Raw genomic sequence first — 14,655 nt, 5'->3', positions numbered from 1 at the left:
TATTTGACCAAGAGCCTTGCCAGCCTAGCATTCTTTAGGACTGACCCTCCCTCCTTCCCAAAGTATATCTCTTGAAACAAGTAAAGTGATTCAAAGCAAGAAAAGTAAACCGGCATATGTAGGTTAATCATGATGGTAAATCACAATCATAGCGGAAGCAAAATTCCATCAGTTTGGGGATTGTTATTTTTCTGAATGTTGCTTCTTTAATATGCAAGAGGCTTTTAAAGTCCTTATTTTGTTCATCCTTGCAACAGCCCTGTGAGAGAAGTCACTGTTCTCATTTTAGAGATGAAGGGCAAGACTGATTTCCATCTCAGCAGGAGCTCTTCGTCGAACTTCCCCAAAACATGATGTTTTATGCATAAATGTTTGCAATTCTTTTAATGGCATCTAGGATGTGTGAGCAGTTAAGAGTTTGAGCTGAAAGAAAAATATTATATTTGCAATGCAATGCAAGTGCATATATGTATTTAAATTTTGTATTATTCATACGTCGTTGCAGAGTTATGGCTGGGGATATTCAAAATGCAAGCAATAATATATTGGGGGGGGGTTGTGCACATGGGGCTCTGCTGTTCTTTGGTCCCAAGCACTGTTAGATTGTCTTGCTGCCATTAATTCTGTTCCACAGTTAGTAGACAATGGAGACTCGACACATGATGAATTAATTTGCCCTTTTTCTCTACACTGGTATTTAATTTTACTAGTAGCCAGCCAATAGCCTTTCCTTTCCTTGCTATACCGTAAGTTGGATGCAGATAATAAATGATTTCCCACCCCCCACCCCTTTACCTCTGTTTTATTTATCAGATACAATCATTTTGGTACCAAATCCCCTTCTTCAGATAGCTTGACAACTAGTTCAATATAATAATTAAAAGTAACACAAACATCATTTCCCCTTCCACACCCCATCTTTTGCCAGAAGGAGAGCTGCAAGAAATTTAGTGCTTGTGTATGTCAATCAAAAGCATTTGTCTGTGTCAACCACAGTAAACCATGGCAAGTTCTTAAAGAAATGGGAGTGCCTGATCACCTCATCTGTCTCCTGAGAAATCTTTATGTGGGTCAAGAAGCTACAGTTAGAACTGGATATGGAACAACTGATTGGTTCAAAATTGGGAAAGAAGTACGACAGGGCTGTATATTGTCTCCCTGCTTATTTAACTTATATGCAGAATTCATCATGTGAAAGGCTGGACTGGATGAATTCCAAACTGGAATTAGGATTGCCGGAAGAAATATCAACAACCTCAGAAATGCAGATGACACAACCTTGATGGCAGAAAGTGAGGAGGAATTAAAGAACCTTTTAATGAAGGTGAAAGAGGAGAGTGCAAAATATGGTCTGAAGCTTAACATCAAAAAAACTAAGATCATGGCCACTGGTCCCATCACCTCCTGGCAAATAGAAGGGGAAGAAATGGAGGCAGTGAGAGATTTTACTTTCTTGGGTTCCATGATCACTGCAGATGGTGACAGCAGTCACAAAATTAAAAGACGCCTGCTTCTTGGGAGAAAAGCAATGACAAACCTAGACAGCATCTTAAAAAGCAGAGACATCACCTTGCCGACAAAGATCTGTATAAGTTAAAGCTATGGTTTTCCCAGTAGTGATGTATGGGAGTGAGAGCTGGACCATAAAGAAGGCTGATCGCCGAAGAATTAATGCTTTTGAATTATGGTGCTGGAGGAGACTCTTGAGAGTCCCATGGACTGCAAGAAGATCAGACCTATCCATTCTGAAGGAAATCAGCCCTGAGTGCTCACTGGAAGGACAGATCCTGAAGCTGAGGCTCCAATACTTTGGCCACCTCATGAGAAGAGAAGACTCCCTGGAAAAGACCCTGATGTTGAGAAAGATGGAGGGCACAAGGAGAAGGGGATGACAGAGGACGAGATGGTTGGTCAGTGTTCTCGAAGCCACTAACATGAGTTTGACCAAACTGCGGGAGTCAGTGGAAGACAGGAGTGCCTGGCATGCTCTGGTCCATGGGGTCATGAAGAGTCGGACATGACTAAACGACTAAACAACAACATGTCAATCAGAATTGCATTGAATAGTGGGACTCCCCTGCCGCTGTGCAAAACTCTAGGACAACTTCAAATGGAATGTTTTAAAGAAAACCCTTCAGCAATAGCGACTGACCTTTTCTGTTGCATGAAAGATCGTATATAGAAGATCATGGCTTACTTAGTGGACAGTCAAATTTAATCTTTTGGAATTCAAAAGCCTTGAACAATTTGTTTGGAAGGTTAAGTCGCTTAACCCCAAATTAAATAAAATGCCAAATAGCTGCTGGTAAAAAAGTTTGTTTGGAGAGAAGCAAACCACGAGGGTTGGTTTGCACGTAACACTAATCTAAGCCTCATTTGTTTCTCCCAGAAGGCAGCAGGGCGGAGTAGGTGTAATTAAGCAGTGGGCACCAGCATTCTACTCATTCACAGTAAGCCATAGTTTCTTTCTGACTATAGCTTCCTCTTCTGGGCAAACCAGGCTTTTATATACAGTGGTACCTTGGGTTAAGAACTTAATTCGTTCTGGAGGTCCGTTCTTAACCTGAAATTGTTCTTAACCTGAGGTACCACTTTAGCTAATGGGGCCTCCTACTGCCGCCGCACTGCGCTGCTGCCGTGTGATTTCTGTTCTCATCCTGAAGCAAAGTTCTTAACCCAAGGTACTATTTCTGGGTTAGCAGAGTCTGTATCCTGAAGCGTCTGTAACCTTAGGTACCACTGTACGGGTTACAGATGCTTCAGGTGACAGACACTTCAGGTTACAGACTCTGCTAACCCAGAAATAGTACCTTGGGTTAAGAACTTTGCTTTAGAATGAGAACAGAAATCGTGTGGCGGCAGCAGGAGGCCCCATTAGCTAAAGTGGTACCTCAGGTTAAGAACAATTTCAGGTTAAGAACGGACCTCCGGAACGAATTAAGTTCTTAAGCTGAGGTACCACTGTAGTGCCTTTCAGATTGAAACACCCAAGGTAACTAATAGCAACAATGAAAAAACCAACAAGTTTAAAAAACAGCCATTAACTGAATGAAGGACAGCCCATTCAAAACAATGTCAAGGTGTGTGAGAGAGTAGGCACAGTGATTTCAAATGTCTGACAGCCCAGTACAGTCATGAAGTGGTATTGGAAACCCATCAAAGAGGGCCTGATGGATCTCCCATGACAGAGAGTTTCACAGTTTAGGCCAGAGCTTTCCAAACTTTTCATGTTGGCGACACACTTTTTTAGACATGCATTATTTCTCAACACAGTACTTCAGTTTTACTAGCAAACTGGAAGTTAAACTAACCACTTTCCAGCCCTGGAAAGAAGCGTGGGGACCATTCACGCGATATACCTACACACTGCAGCCAACACACTAATGTAACAAGGAAGGCCTCTTCATACATCAGGACATGTGCATATTGGGAGTCACAGTTTGTATAAAAAAGAAATAGATTGTAAAAACATTTGTATTGGTTCCAGAGTCTGCTTAGACAATGCCCTTGCATGGGGTGGGGTGGGGCAGAAGCAGATTTTTCTGATGTATGCTTTTCAGAGAGCTGGGGTTGCCTGAAGAACCATGCTAAGGTATACATGATGGTACATGATGGGTTTATTGTTATTTAATGTGTGAATAGCTCCATGTATTGTATGGTGACCTAAACACCAACTTTGGTGTTTTCCAAAGCTTCCTGGCCCCTCAATGTTTTTTGAATGAGGGGTTGTTTTTTGGAGGGGGGAAGCCTGCCTAATTATTTTTTTGGTCTGAGTTTCATTTGTTTGGCCTGTCTTTTTTGGTGGGTGGGAATTCTGAGCCTTATTGGGGTTTTCCCCTGTGAAATTGTTGTTTTTGGATGCCCATGGCATTTCCTTTGATTTCCTGGTCAAAAATAGTTGGGAAGCCCTGGTCTATATAGACTCTCACTGTTTGCAGCCAAAGGAAATCTTTCCTGTTCTTGGTTATCTCTCCCTGTTCAGATTCATTTGGAAGTTCTGCCCCAGAAACCAGGAGAATATTCAGAAAACATTAAGAGCTCAAATATGAAGTATTCAGTTCTATATATTTCTTTTCTTTGAGCTCTGATTATTCCTAAATGCCTTACTTTACCTGCTTTCTAGCTAGTGTTTAGCTTTTTTTTTTAAGGGGCACATATAGAATAAAGGTCAGAATAGAACACCGATTCAGCTTGTTGTTTCTTGTTTTGTTTTTATTAAAGAAATTTCCTGGAATGTCTTCCACTGAAGATGGGAATTTCCATCAAATACTGGCTACCCTTCCATTGCAAAACATACCCTGTAGGAAACTGAAGGATGATTCCAACATCGTTTTTTTCTTTGTGGAAAAATAAATGTGAAAACCGTCACATCGGAATGCAGAATCCACATGGGTTTTGCAGATAGTCCATAAACATGAGAACTCTTGTTTGCTCTTGCTCGTAGTTCTTTCTCCCATATGGATTTTGCATTTCAGCATAAACATTTTTTAAATGTGTATTTGCCAGTGAAAGAAAAATGTTACAGCAAAATCTGCCCTTGGGGAGATCAGTCCAGCTGTGTTGCATTACAAAATGGCGGCGGTGGATCATAACTGATTGCAACCTATCATGTGGCTGGTTTTGCACCTGTAGAACAGTATGACTACTTTTTCTCTGGGTCACTTTCTTGAAAGAAACAAGAGATGTTTTACAATGTCCTTGTTAATCGTCTTTCCCCCCATGAAAGTTACTATCCTGGCCCTTGAGGGAACTTCAGGCAAGGAATATATTCCGCAAACAAGGAATATATTCCATCCAAGGCTACAAGGTAAGGTTTTGACTTTGTTTTATAGATGAGGGAAACAGAAGCATGAAGCTGTGGATACTTCAACCTTCCTATGCAACATATAATAGGGTATTTTCACTCTGTCCTATAGCCAGTGAAGCATAGAGGGGAGGGTTAAATGTCTCTGTGACTTGGGCTGTAGTGGCACTTAAAAAAAAAACCAGAGGAAGCTGATACTCTTGGGAATGTAATGTAATTTAATTTTGGCTCTGCTTTCCCAGAACTATCAATGATCATTAGATGATCAAGTAATCTTCCACTGTTCCTCACAGTAGGTTTTCGGCTCTGATAAGAATGTGGAAGGCTGGATGTCTCTGTCAGTTACACAGCATTGCGGTGATGTGGACTATATTGAGCAGCACATAGCACTTGAAAGCACTAATTCTTAACTGTTGATGTGTTGCTGTGAACTGTTTCCTTCTCCCCCGAGCTACCTCCAAGCATTTCTCCATGGCGACTTAGCCTTTTATAGGATAGGTCTATCTCCCAGCATACTGGATTTCCCAACTCATAACTCTAAAATGCTTTATTTCAGAGTAGAAAGGACGCGCTATATGTGGCCTATTATATCCATATCAGCTTGCTTATCCTTTTCAAACAGCCATTGTCTTTTAATAGGGCTCTGCCTGGCAGGGGGAGTCCTTAATTCCTGCTACATAAGAATGGCCAGCTTGAGTTACAGTAAGCTGTACTACGCTACTCTGATCAAAAGGCCTCTGTTGTTTTTAAAAGTCTTTCTTTCTTTCTTTCTTTCTTTCTTTCTTTCTTTCTTTCTTTCTCTGTCTTTCTTTCTTTCCCTCTTTTGTTTTTAAACATAGTGGCCCAATAATTCAACACAGCAAAATCGTGCAAGCTCTGATTTGAGAGATTAGGGTATTAAATAACTGACCTACTTCCCTGTTGTACCTCCTGATCTGAAATAGGGGCAGCAAGAAAAAAGGAACTAAGAGAGGGTTGTAATGGGCAACACTGTTGTCTGTATCATTTAATTCTGAAAAAGGTCCTGTCCATCCAGAAGCTATAACTTTGTGAAAGACTAGTATATCTCAAACTGGTGTGTGTTGGATGCCAGCACGAGTGCCTTTGCATGCTTTCTTGCCAATAGGTTTATAAACATACAAGGAGAAGAGTTTCAAATGTGTAGTGTGACTGTTATCACCAAAAGGGAAGAGCAAAGTCAAGTACTGTATCCTTGTTGCAGGAATCCATAAACATGACTGGCGTCCACCAGTGACAAGGATGTATTTTGTTAACTTAGCAAATGCATTTGTGGGGAGTGTAAAGTGAGAGATGGGCAGGGGGTTGTCTCTGATCCCATGCTGTGCTTCAGAGGTGCTCAGAATCAATGACTTTGGAGTGTCCCCAAAGCTCAGCGTGACTGCAGGAGCAGCCCTTTTCCCAGGCTTGGGGAATGGGTGGGAAGACTCCCCTCAGCAGTCACTCTGATCTTTGAGGACACTCCACAGCCACTCCTTCTGAGTACCTCCAAACAGGGGCAGCCCAAGGTGTTTCAACACCTGAGGCCAAATGCCCCACTGCCGCCTCCACCATTGGGCGGGGGGCAGATTCCATAAGGGCTTGTGGAGTCTCTCCTGCTGCTTAGATTTCCAGCTAACATGGGGCAAGTAGTGATGTTGGTTGGCCTCTCTAGTCGGATGTTTCCATAGCATCCCAGGACCTTTACAACCTATCAAAAAGTCCAAAGTCTGTGTGCCCCTCCCTCGCCTTGCTCAAGTGAAAGTTTCTAAACCCTGGCAGGCTGCCTCAATGTAATTACCCAGAAGACAATGCTCTATTGAGCTCTCGCTCTGTGTTCAGAGAAGCAGCACCTGAGTACCAGCATTCCCAACACATCCTTCTCAGAGAGCTTTGGGGCTTTGCTACTTCCTTGTCCTCTGCTCTGTCTTATTCATGTGTCCATACATGCCCATCCCGCAAGCATAGAGCAAGTATGCTGCAAGGCACGTCTTTCCCAGTCCTGGCATCCTAGGAAGATTCCTGTCTGCTTTGGCTTCGGTGGGGCATGTAAAGGCAAGGTCTCTAAGTACAGGCGTTTTTTTGTTTCAAGTGGACATTTCTGTGATGTGAAAGGCAACTATTGCTATTGAAGGGATTGCCCATCAACCCAGCAAAACCTCTGAGTGAAATGCATGTGCTTGAAGTCTATTAGAGTACTAATGAGGGCTTTAGTTTTAATTGCCGCTGCAAGTAGACAAGTCAGGAATTGTGTCCATGGTAACCTTCAGCTTAGTGTGCTAATTTTCCTGTCTCCCCTGAGTGGTTTTGAGGAGGACCAAGCAGCATGGGGCAAGGAAGATCTGACAACTAAGCAGTGCCTGTCATTCTTTTTAAGGGTCACACCTGTAGGCACAATACCTATAGACTAAAGGAAGAAATTTGTTCTATTTAAAGGCAATTCTTCCCTAACCTCCCCCACCCAATACTAACATTGAGTTTTGAACTGAAATACACAACCAGTTTATAGGTTTCATCATTGCTTCAAACGTAAAACAATTCTGATGGGGAATTGTTTTTATTAAAAGTTTTCAACATGAAGTATGATAAAAGGCAAGCTAATACAGTGGTGCCTCGGTTTAAGAACAGCCCTTTTTATGAACTATTCGGTTTACAAACTCCGCAAAACCGGAAGTAGTGTCCCGGTTTGCAAACTTTACCTTTGTCTACGAATGGAATCCAAAAGGTAGAAGGGCACCGGCAGCGGGAGGCCTCATTAGGGAAAGCGCGCCTCAGTTTAAGAAGGGTTTCGGTTTAAGAATGGACTTCCGGAACAGATTAAGTTTTTAAACCGAGGTACCGCTGTATAAAGAAAGAGGATTAAAAAAAAAACAAGAATAAGAAAAGAAAAAAATAGAGAAGTGAAGGGACAAGAAATGCAGAATAAATAAGCACAATTATAGCACACCCCTTTTTCCACACACAGAAAAGTGAACCCTCCCAGGTCTCACCTGGGAGTTTCTCCTTCTTCTCCCAGCCTCGCACCCTGCCTCTCACGCAGAGGCCTTCATCTTCCATCTATTATCACCTTCCTGTGTGTATCTTCATTAATCCAAAATAGGGGACTTCAAAAATCAACAGCAGTAAAACCTGAGTTAGAAATCATAAAGAAATAAGATATGAAAAATCTAAATTAAAGAAAGAGAAGAAAAGAAAAGAAGAGAAAAGAAAAGAAAAGAAAAGAAAAGAAAAGGAGGAGGATCTTCCAATTCTCTGTCTGCCAATTATAATAATAATTATTATTCAAAATATTCAAAGCATGCACTGCAGGGAACGTCTAGCTATGTTATATAGCTGCTTCTCAATCTGCTAGGTGTTGCTTTCTCAATCTTTTATCCCAGGCATCTCCGATTCACCTTCTTCCACTCAAAAAGTCCAAAAGTAGCTCTTGAATAATTATTATTATTATTATTATTATTATTATTATTATTTATTATTAAATGTCCAAAATAGTCCTTTTCCAGTCCAATGTGATGAATTTCTCTCCCGAGTATTCCAGCAGATCTTATAGGGAATTTCTATGTTTCTGTGTTGAAAATAACGTATAACTTGCGTGTTGATCTTTTTATTCATACATAGAATGCTTTTTCTGTGGGGATTTTATGCTTTCCATGTGAAAAAAATGGGCTGAAGTTCACCTAGCAGGATCTGGGAGTTCTGCTGGCATGATCTTTCCTCCCAAGAAACTCATCTGATAAATCTGAGGATAATTTGAAAGTGGTGACTAAACAAAAGAAAGACATGGCCTGGCCAGCTTCCTACTTTGGAGGGTGGTTCACAAAACATGCTAGAATCATCTTTAGACTACAACTTCTTCACCAAGTCCTCACTTATCGGCCACTAGTTCTAAAATGGTGTACTAGAATACTTCAAGCCTTTAACTAGCCCATGGAAAACCAGGACTTGGCATGGCTCTTGTGCCTTCTCCCCTGTAATTCTCTTTCAGCCATGTTCCATCTGTTTTGTACTCCCGAGACATCCTAATACTGCACAGTAAACAACAACCAGTAGTATAGGCTGTTGGGCTAGGAAAACAGTTTCCCCCCTGATCTATCCAGAACATGGTATTTAGCTGCTTGCCACAAAGGCAAGATGACCTCTAAACATTCTTTTTGGGGTTTTGGTGTCCAAAATAAAAATAAACCGAATGAGGAGTACCAGTCTTTGGCCTTTCACACCACACATTGGCTTGGCATGGCCACAATGCCAAACTATGCTTTATCATCATAAGCCAAAGATTCAGGCGCATGAATTCCTTCTTCTCCCTCCCTTCTCCCTCCAATACAGCTGTCCGAAAATCGGAACACATTCACTTCCATTTTCAGTTAACCTCACTGAACTGTTACACCTGAATCTGAAACGGTGGATAATCTTAATTATGGTTTAGGTAAACAAGCAAACTTCATGAATTATTGTTTAATTTCCTCCAAAAACATATTTGAGATTAACCACAGTTTGTCTTGATTTGGGAATAACCGTATACAGCAGCAATGATGTAAGTTTAGGTTTGTTCTTTGCTTACTGACCATGCTTAGTTTTAGCAAAACAAACCAAGTCTTTGTTTCAGATGTACTTCTAAGCCCTGGAATCATGTTTTGTGGCTCCTCCTTGTACTAGGGGAAGAGTGAATCTCTGCATTCTCTGTTAACCATTAACTATGGTCCACCATGAAATGCAAACTGGGTCACTGTCTATGCACTACATGCACAGTTAAAGGCAGGGTGGTGGATGAACAGTCATTTTTATTTTATTTTAATAATATGCATTATGACAGCTCCTTTAACAGATGCTTTGGAGCTCTGCAACACCTAGATTATAATAGATTAAAATAGTAATCTTGAGATCATCAGATGTCAAAAGTAACATTATAGCTATATATTTTTAAATACAGAGCTATAGCACTCTGTGATTAAACAATTTTCATGCTTCTGGAACCTGATCCAAAGTTAGCAAAATAATTTTGAGATTTTGTTGACTTTACTGGGCTTTGAATCAGGCCTCTGGGGCATTGTAGTATGATTTTGGTTGTCTCTTTATCTTGTCATCTTCCACCATGTAACAACTCATGTCTTCCTCTGATTTGTGGAGCACCAACAGTACCTGATAATTATAAAAGAATTCATAATCGTCCAGCAGCAGTTGCCTAAAAATAACAAGTTGTTGAAAGGGTGGGGGAATCAAAATCTAGTTGTATCTTGAAGAAAACTTGCTGTTGCTTTAGTGCATTATTGGACCACTGGGCAACATTTTTAATGCATTAGAAATAGTGCTAACCTAGTGTCTGTATGCATTGGTAGCTAAGTCTGTTCATTATATCCAAAGAAAAATGTTTAGTTTAGACTTTTTTTGGAAATTAAGTAACGTTTCAGAGAATGCTTGATAAGCTTATTGGAAGTTACCTGGAGAGAGCCTGGCTTGTAACTAAGCATAAATGTATTAGGCATTTTTAAATGGTTGCTGTACTATGAAATGCTAAAGGACTAAAACAGTATCCAGTTAGCCAATAGATTTTGGTTACTGTGAAGCAGCTACCTATGGAGACGATCTGCCCCCGCCAAGAATATGAATCTTTTCACTAATTCTCTCTCAGGAGAGTCACTAAGCTGCTGTCCTAGGGGGAATGCTTTCATGATCTCTCCGGAGGATTTGAAACATTTGCCAAGCTTAAAAGAAGAACAGGGACACGCACAGATGAATCCACTTTTAGTGAAGGGACCTTTTATTGTTCCTCTGTTTTTCATTTTATTTGTATCAATGTTTCTATTTAATTTGCACGTTGAACTTTAATAGCATCTTAGAAGGGCACTTTCAGACGTACATGAAACTTGATATTGCTGACTTCTAAGATCCTTCTGAAAAGAAACAAAGAAGATACCAAAAAAGCTTATTAAATGACATTGCCCTGCAGTGTTCACAACTCCTATATATTGAAGTTTTGTAATAGAGCAAGAGACCTTGGAAGTAAAACTGTCAGGTTACCAGATGGCCCCTATTTCAAAGAGTTCTCCTAACTCACAAACATCACAGCTTTGCAGAACATAACAGATGTGCCTCATTTTGGACATTACAGTGCCATACACAGATAACCTTACTTCAAAGTATCCTTTATTTTGGAAATTTTGAGCTGACGTCTGTCACAAATTCAAGGACCCCAAGTCCTGCTCTCAGCCAGATCTACTTCAAGGAACACTTTTGTTTAGTTCATGCTTCTTACAAACCCATTCACAATCTTTCGCACACACATAGACTTTCACACTGACACCATGCTCAGGGCTGCTCACCACCACCTTAACCCAAGCTTCTGATTAACTCAGAGCAAAACAGATAATATTTTAAGGGAGGGAAGAATATTTATGAGAGGGAAAGAACAGAACATACCATCAGGCATATAAGAAAATGCAGTAATACTAAAAACCCTTGCTAACTTAGCTAAAACCTTGCTAGAGGTGTAGAATGTAATTCACAGCATGATAATTGACATGAGTTCCAAAGAAGCATATTTATTTGTTCTCATTTAGGCAGTCCTTTGTTCTCTGTCAGAGAGGAAGCAAGTTTTCTAGTTTCACAACAGTGCTGTACTGGAATGGATTCTACAGGTAGCATCCACGTTACTATACTTTCAAAGCAAACCCCACAGCCCTTTGTATAAATGAGCTTGTGATCTCACTAATCGCATGCTAATCAATCAATCAAAAGCATTTGGTTACATTTTAAATGAGAGAAGAGGGTTAAATTTAATACGTAGATTTTTCTCTCAGCTCGGAGTCAAGAGAAGAATAGATTAAATACAGTAGTACCTCGGGTTACAAACACCTTGGGTTACAAACACTTTGGGTTACAAACACTTTGGGTTACAAACTCCGCTAACCCGGAAGTAGTACCTCAGGTTAAGAACTTTACCTCATGATGAGAACAGAAATCGCGCGGCGGCAGTGCAGCAGCAGTGGGAGGCCCCATTTGCTAAAGTGGTACCTCAGGTTAAGAATGGTTTCAAGTTAAGAACGGACCTCCGGAACGAATTAAGTTCGTAACCAGAGGTACCACTGTACTCAAGACTTCTGTAGCGGCCTGTCTGCCAAGAAGCACCACGCTGAATGTGTCAGCTAAGAAAGTATTTTTATACGCATTCCAGACCAATGGTTGCTTGACATTAAAGCTTAACTTTTTCCTCTTGCAGGTCTGACATTATGAAAATGTCTTTGGTTACAGAGAATAGCGTCAATTTGGTCAAGAGGAATTCCAGAAACCCATCCATTTTCTCCCCACCCATCCATTGAAGTCTTACACTGAGCTGCTAATGAAAAGCATTAGCCCTCTCTTTTTAGTCTTGCTACAGTTATGCAGGGATTCCATGACAAAAGTTACCCCCCAAATTTTTTTTTTAAAGTGTATGTTACTTCTTGGAACATGATGCTGCAAGTACAGCTCAAAATGAATTAAACCAGTGATAGATAATTCTGCTGGTGCCGTACTCATGTCTAGCAGGTTCAGGGCAGGCCATATATTTTCTTAGGGGCTGATCTTTTGCTTATGTAGTGATATAATTCATTTCAGGAACATGGCTAAACAGCCTGTATGTTGTTTGTGGAAAGGCCAGTTATATCACCGCCATCACCCTGCTTCAAACTATAAAATCTATAACTGACATAAGTTGGGTTTGTTTGTTCCAGGGGTTTTTGGGGGGGCAGGGGGGGTACCTTCACTCTTAATGTAAATGCACTGCTTTAATTTTTGCCTTTAGGATACTGAATATAACATTCATATTGTGTCTTTTTCAGTACTCAAAGCACTTCTCATTTATTATCTCATATAAACTTGACAAGGGATGATACCTAGCTAAGACATACCCAGAATAGACCCATGGATTTCAGTGGATCTTCTCTAACTAACATTGGAAATGGTTTTTTCTGCAAATCTCAGATTTACCAAAGACTGGAAGGGATCCCAAAAGAACATCTAGCCCAACCCCAGTCTTTATAGCAATAGCGTGGGTTGGAAGTCAAAATTTGTATTACACAGGAATGATCCAAAGGTATACTGATCTTGTCTAAAAAGAGGTAAACATGCTCTTGCAAGTCATTGGTATCGGTCAAGTTTCTGTTGGCAAAAGTAAATATTGGATGCTTTTGTTCTTCCTGGACATACCTAGCGAATGAATCCTTAGGAAAAAATATCTGAGGTTGTTTTCAGATTACCTTCTTATTGAGCATTTTTCCTTACTACTTTGCACCAAGTTTGTTGGGAGGTTAGATGAAATGGGCTGTTTTTTCAACATTCATTCTGGGTATACAATGTGGCATGGAGCAATTGTTATCCCACACTTTCCAGTGCTTTCCCCATCACTTTCCTTATTGCAGAGGGTCCAATTTTGAGGGGGGAGAAGTTTGTTGTGAAAGGACACCAAATCAGCTTTAAATGCAGAATTATAATTTGCCTGTATGTTATTAGTTCACGCCTGAAAATTGTGACAGCCTGGAAGTGTCCTGAGTTTAGGGCTCTCCAGCTTATTGGAGGTCTGAAATCTGCCGCACTAATATAAGCCTCCTTCTAGTGAGCAGTTGGATGTCAGCTGTTTCGCCACTTTTTTTCTTTCAAAAACCTGTGGGTTTTGTATATGCTCTTTAAGTTGGGCACCTGGCTTTCTTTTGCTAGCGTTAGCTTCCTGTTGGTATGACTGACAATCGTATTTTTTAATTTTCCCTCTGTAGCTTTAACAGCGTACGCCAAGGAACTCATATTTTGTTCCGAGAATTCAACTTTGTTCAAGCTACACCCCATAATAGAGCATCCTTTCTAAGAACCTTCTGGCGATGCTTCAGAACCGTGGGGAAAAATGGAGGTGAGTTTTCTTTTTCTTTTTTAATTAATTTATATAAAATTTTTCAAAAAGTTGAAATTAAACAAAGAAAAACAAAGAACAATACATAACACTGTAAACACACTTATATACATATCTTCCAAAATGAAAACTAATAAAAATAAAACAAAAGAAAATAAAAATTAAAAATATATAGAAAAAAGACAAAAGAAAAGAAAAAATACTTTTCATAACCTGGAATATTACCAAATACTTGCTTCAAATACTGCAATATATAAATCTTAGTTTAAATATTATAAAAGACTTCCACCGCATTCACCACACGTCTCTTAGTTGTCTTACTCGCATTGTTCAAGCTACACCCCATAATAGAACATCCTTTCTGAGGACCTTCTGGCGATGCTTCAGAACCGTGGGGGAAAATGGAGGTGTGTTTTCACTTTCTATCTCTAACACTCTGTTAGTGTCTTGAGCAGAACTGATGACTAGAAGTTTGTTGTCTAGACTTTTGTCTGAACTTCCCATTTGTCTGCACAATTGATGAATGTTCTCTTGCAGCTCTAGTGTTCTCTAAAAGTTTACATAAAAGAAGGGTAGCTTCTCCAAAGATAGAATTTTTAGGAGGTGGCACTGGCGTAATGTGGGAGTGCCAGGGGGGCCGTTGCCCTGGGCACACAATGGGTGTGTGTGAATCAGGCGCCCCCTGCAGAGATCCCCGTCACATGGCTAAGTGAGTGCGGAGGGTGAAGCACACCCTCTGCACCCCTCCCTTGCCTGGCCTGCAAGCGCCTGTCCAACAGTGGTGAGGGCTGGCTAAGGCACAGAGGGTGCTCTTTACCCTCTGTTTGTCCAGCCCTTGACCCCCATGAGCGGCGGGTCCATGGCCAGCAGCTCCACTCCTGGGTCAAGCCTGACCTGGGATGAAGAGAGGAGATTCAGCATTGGCGTGCCACCCCTCTCCTTGGCTGGTTGGCACTGAGCAAGGATGTTTCCAAGG

General features: G+C 40.8%; 1 protein-coding gene across 6 annotated transcripts in view; it reads left to right on the top strand.

Moving 5' to 3' along the window:
- CSTPP1 (centriolar satellite-associated tubulin polyglutamylase complex regulator 1) overlaps positions 1–14,655 on the top strand; it is a 114,130-nt gene that overhangs the window by 36,243 nt on the left and 63,232 nt on the right. For all 6 annotated transcript variants that reach the window (XM_053386766.1, XM_053386784.1, XM_053386746.1 and 3 more), the window contains one exon: positions 13,549–13,679. In XM_053386766.1, the coding sequence (XP_053242741.1) occupies positions 13,549–13,679 (131 nt within the window). The remainder of the gene's footprint in view (positions 1–13,548; positions 13,680–14,655) is intronic.

The sequence above is a fragment of the Podarcis raffonei genome, chromosome 1, assembly GCF_027172205.1.
Source record: "Podarcis raffonei isolate rPodRaf1 chromosome 1, rPodRaf1.pri, whole genome shotgun sequence".
NCBI lineage: Eukaryota > Metazoa > Chordata > Lepidosauria > Squamata > Lacertidae > Podarcis > Podarcis raffonei.
This window is presented reverse-complemented; position numbering and strand designations above follow the sequence as displayed.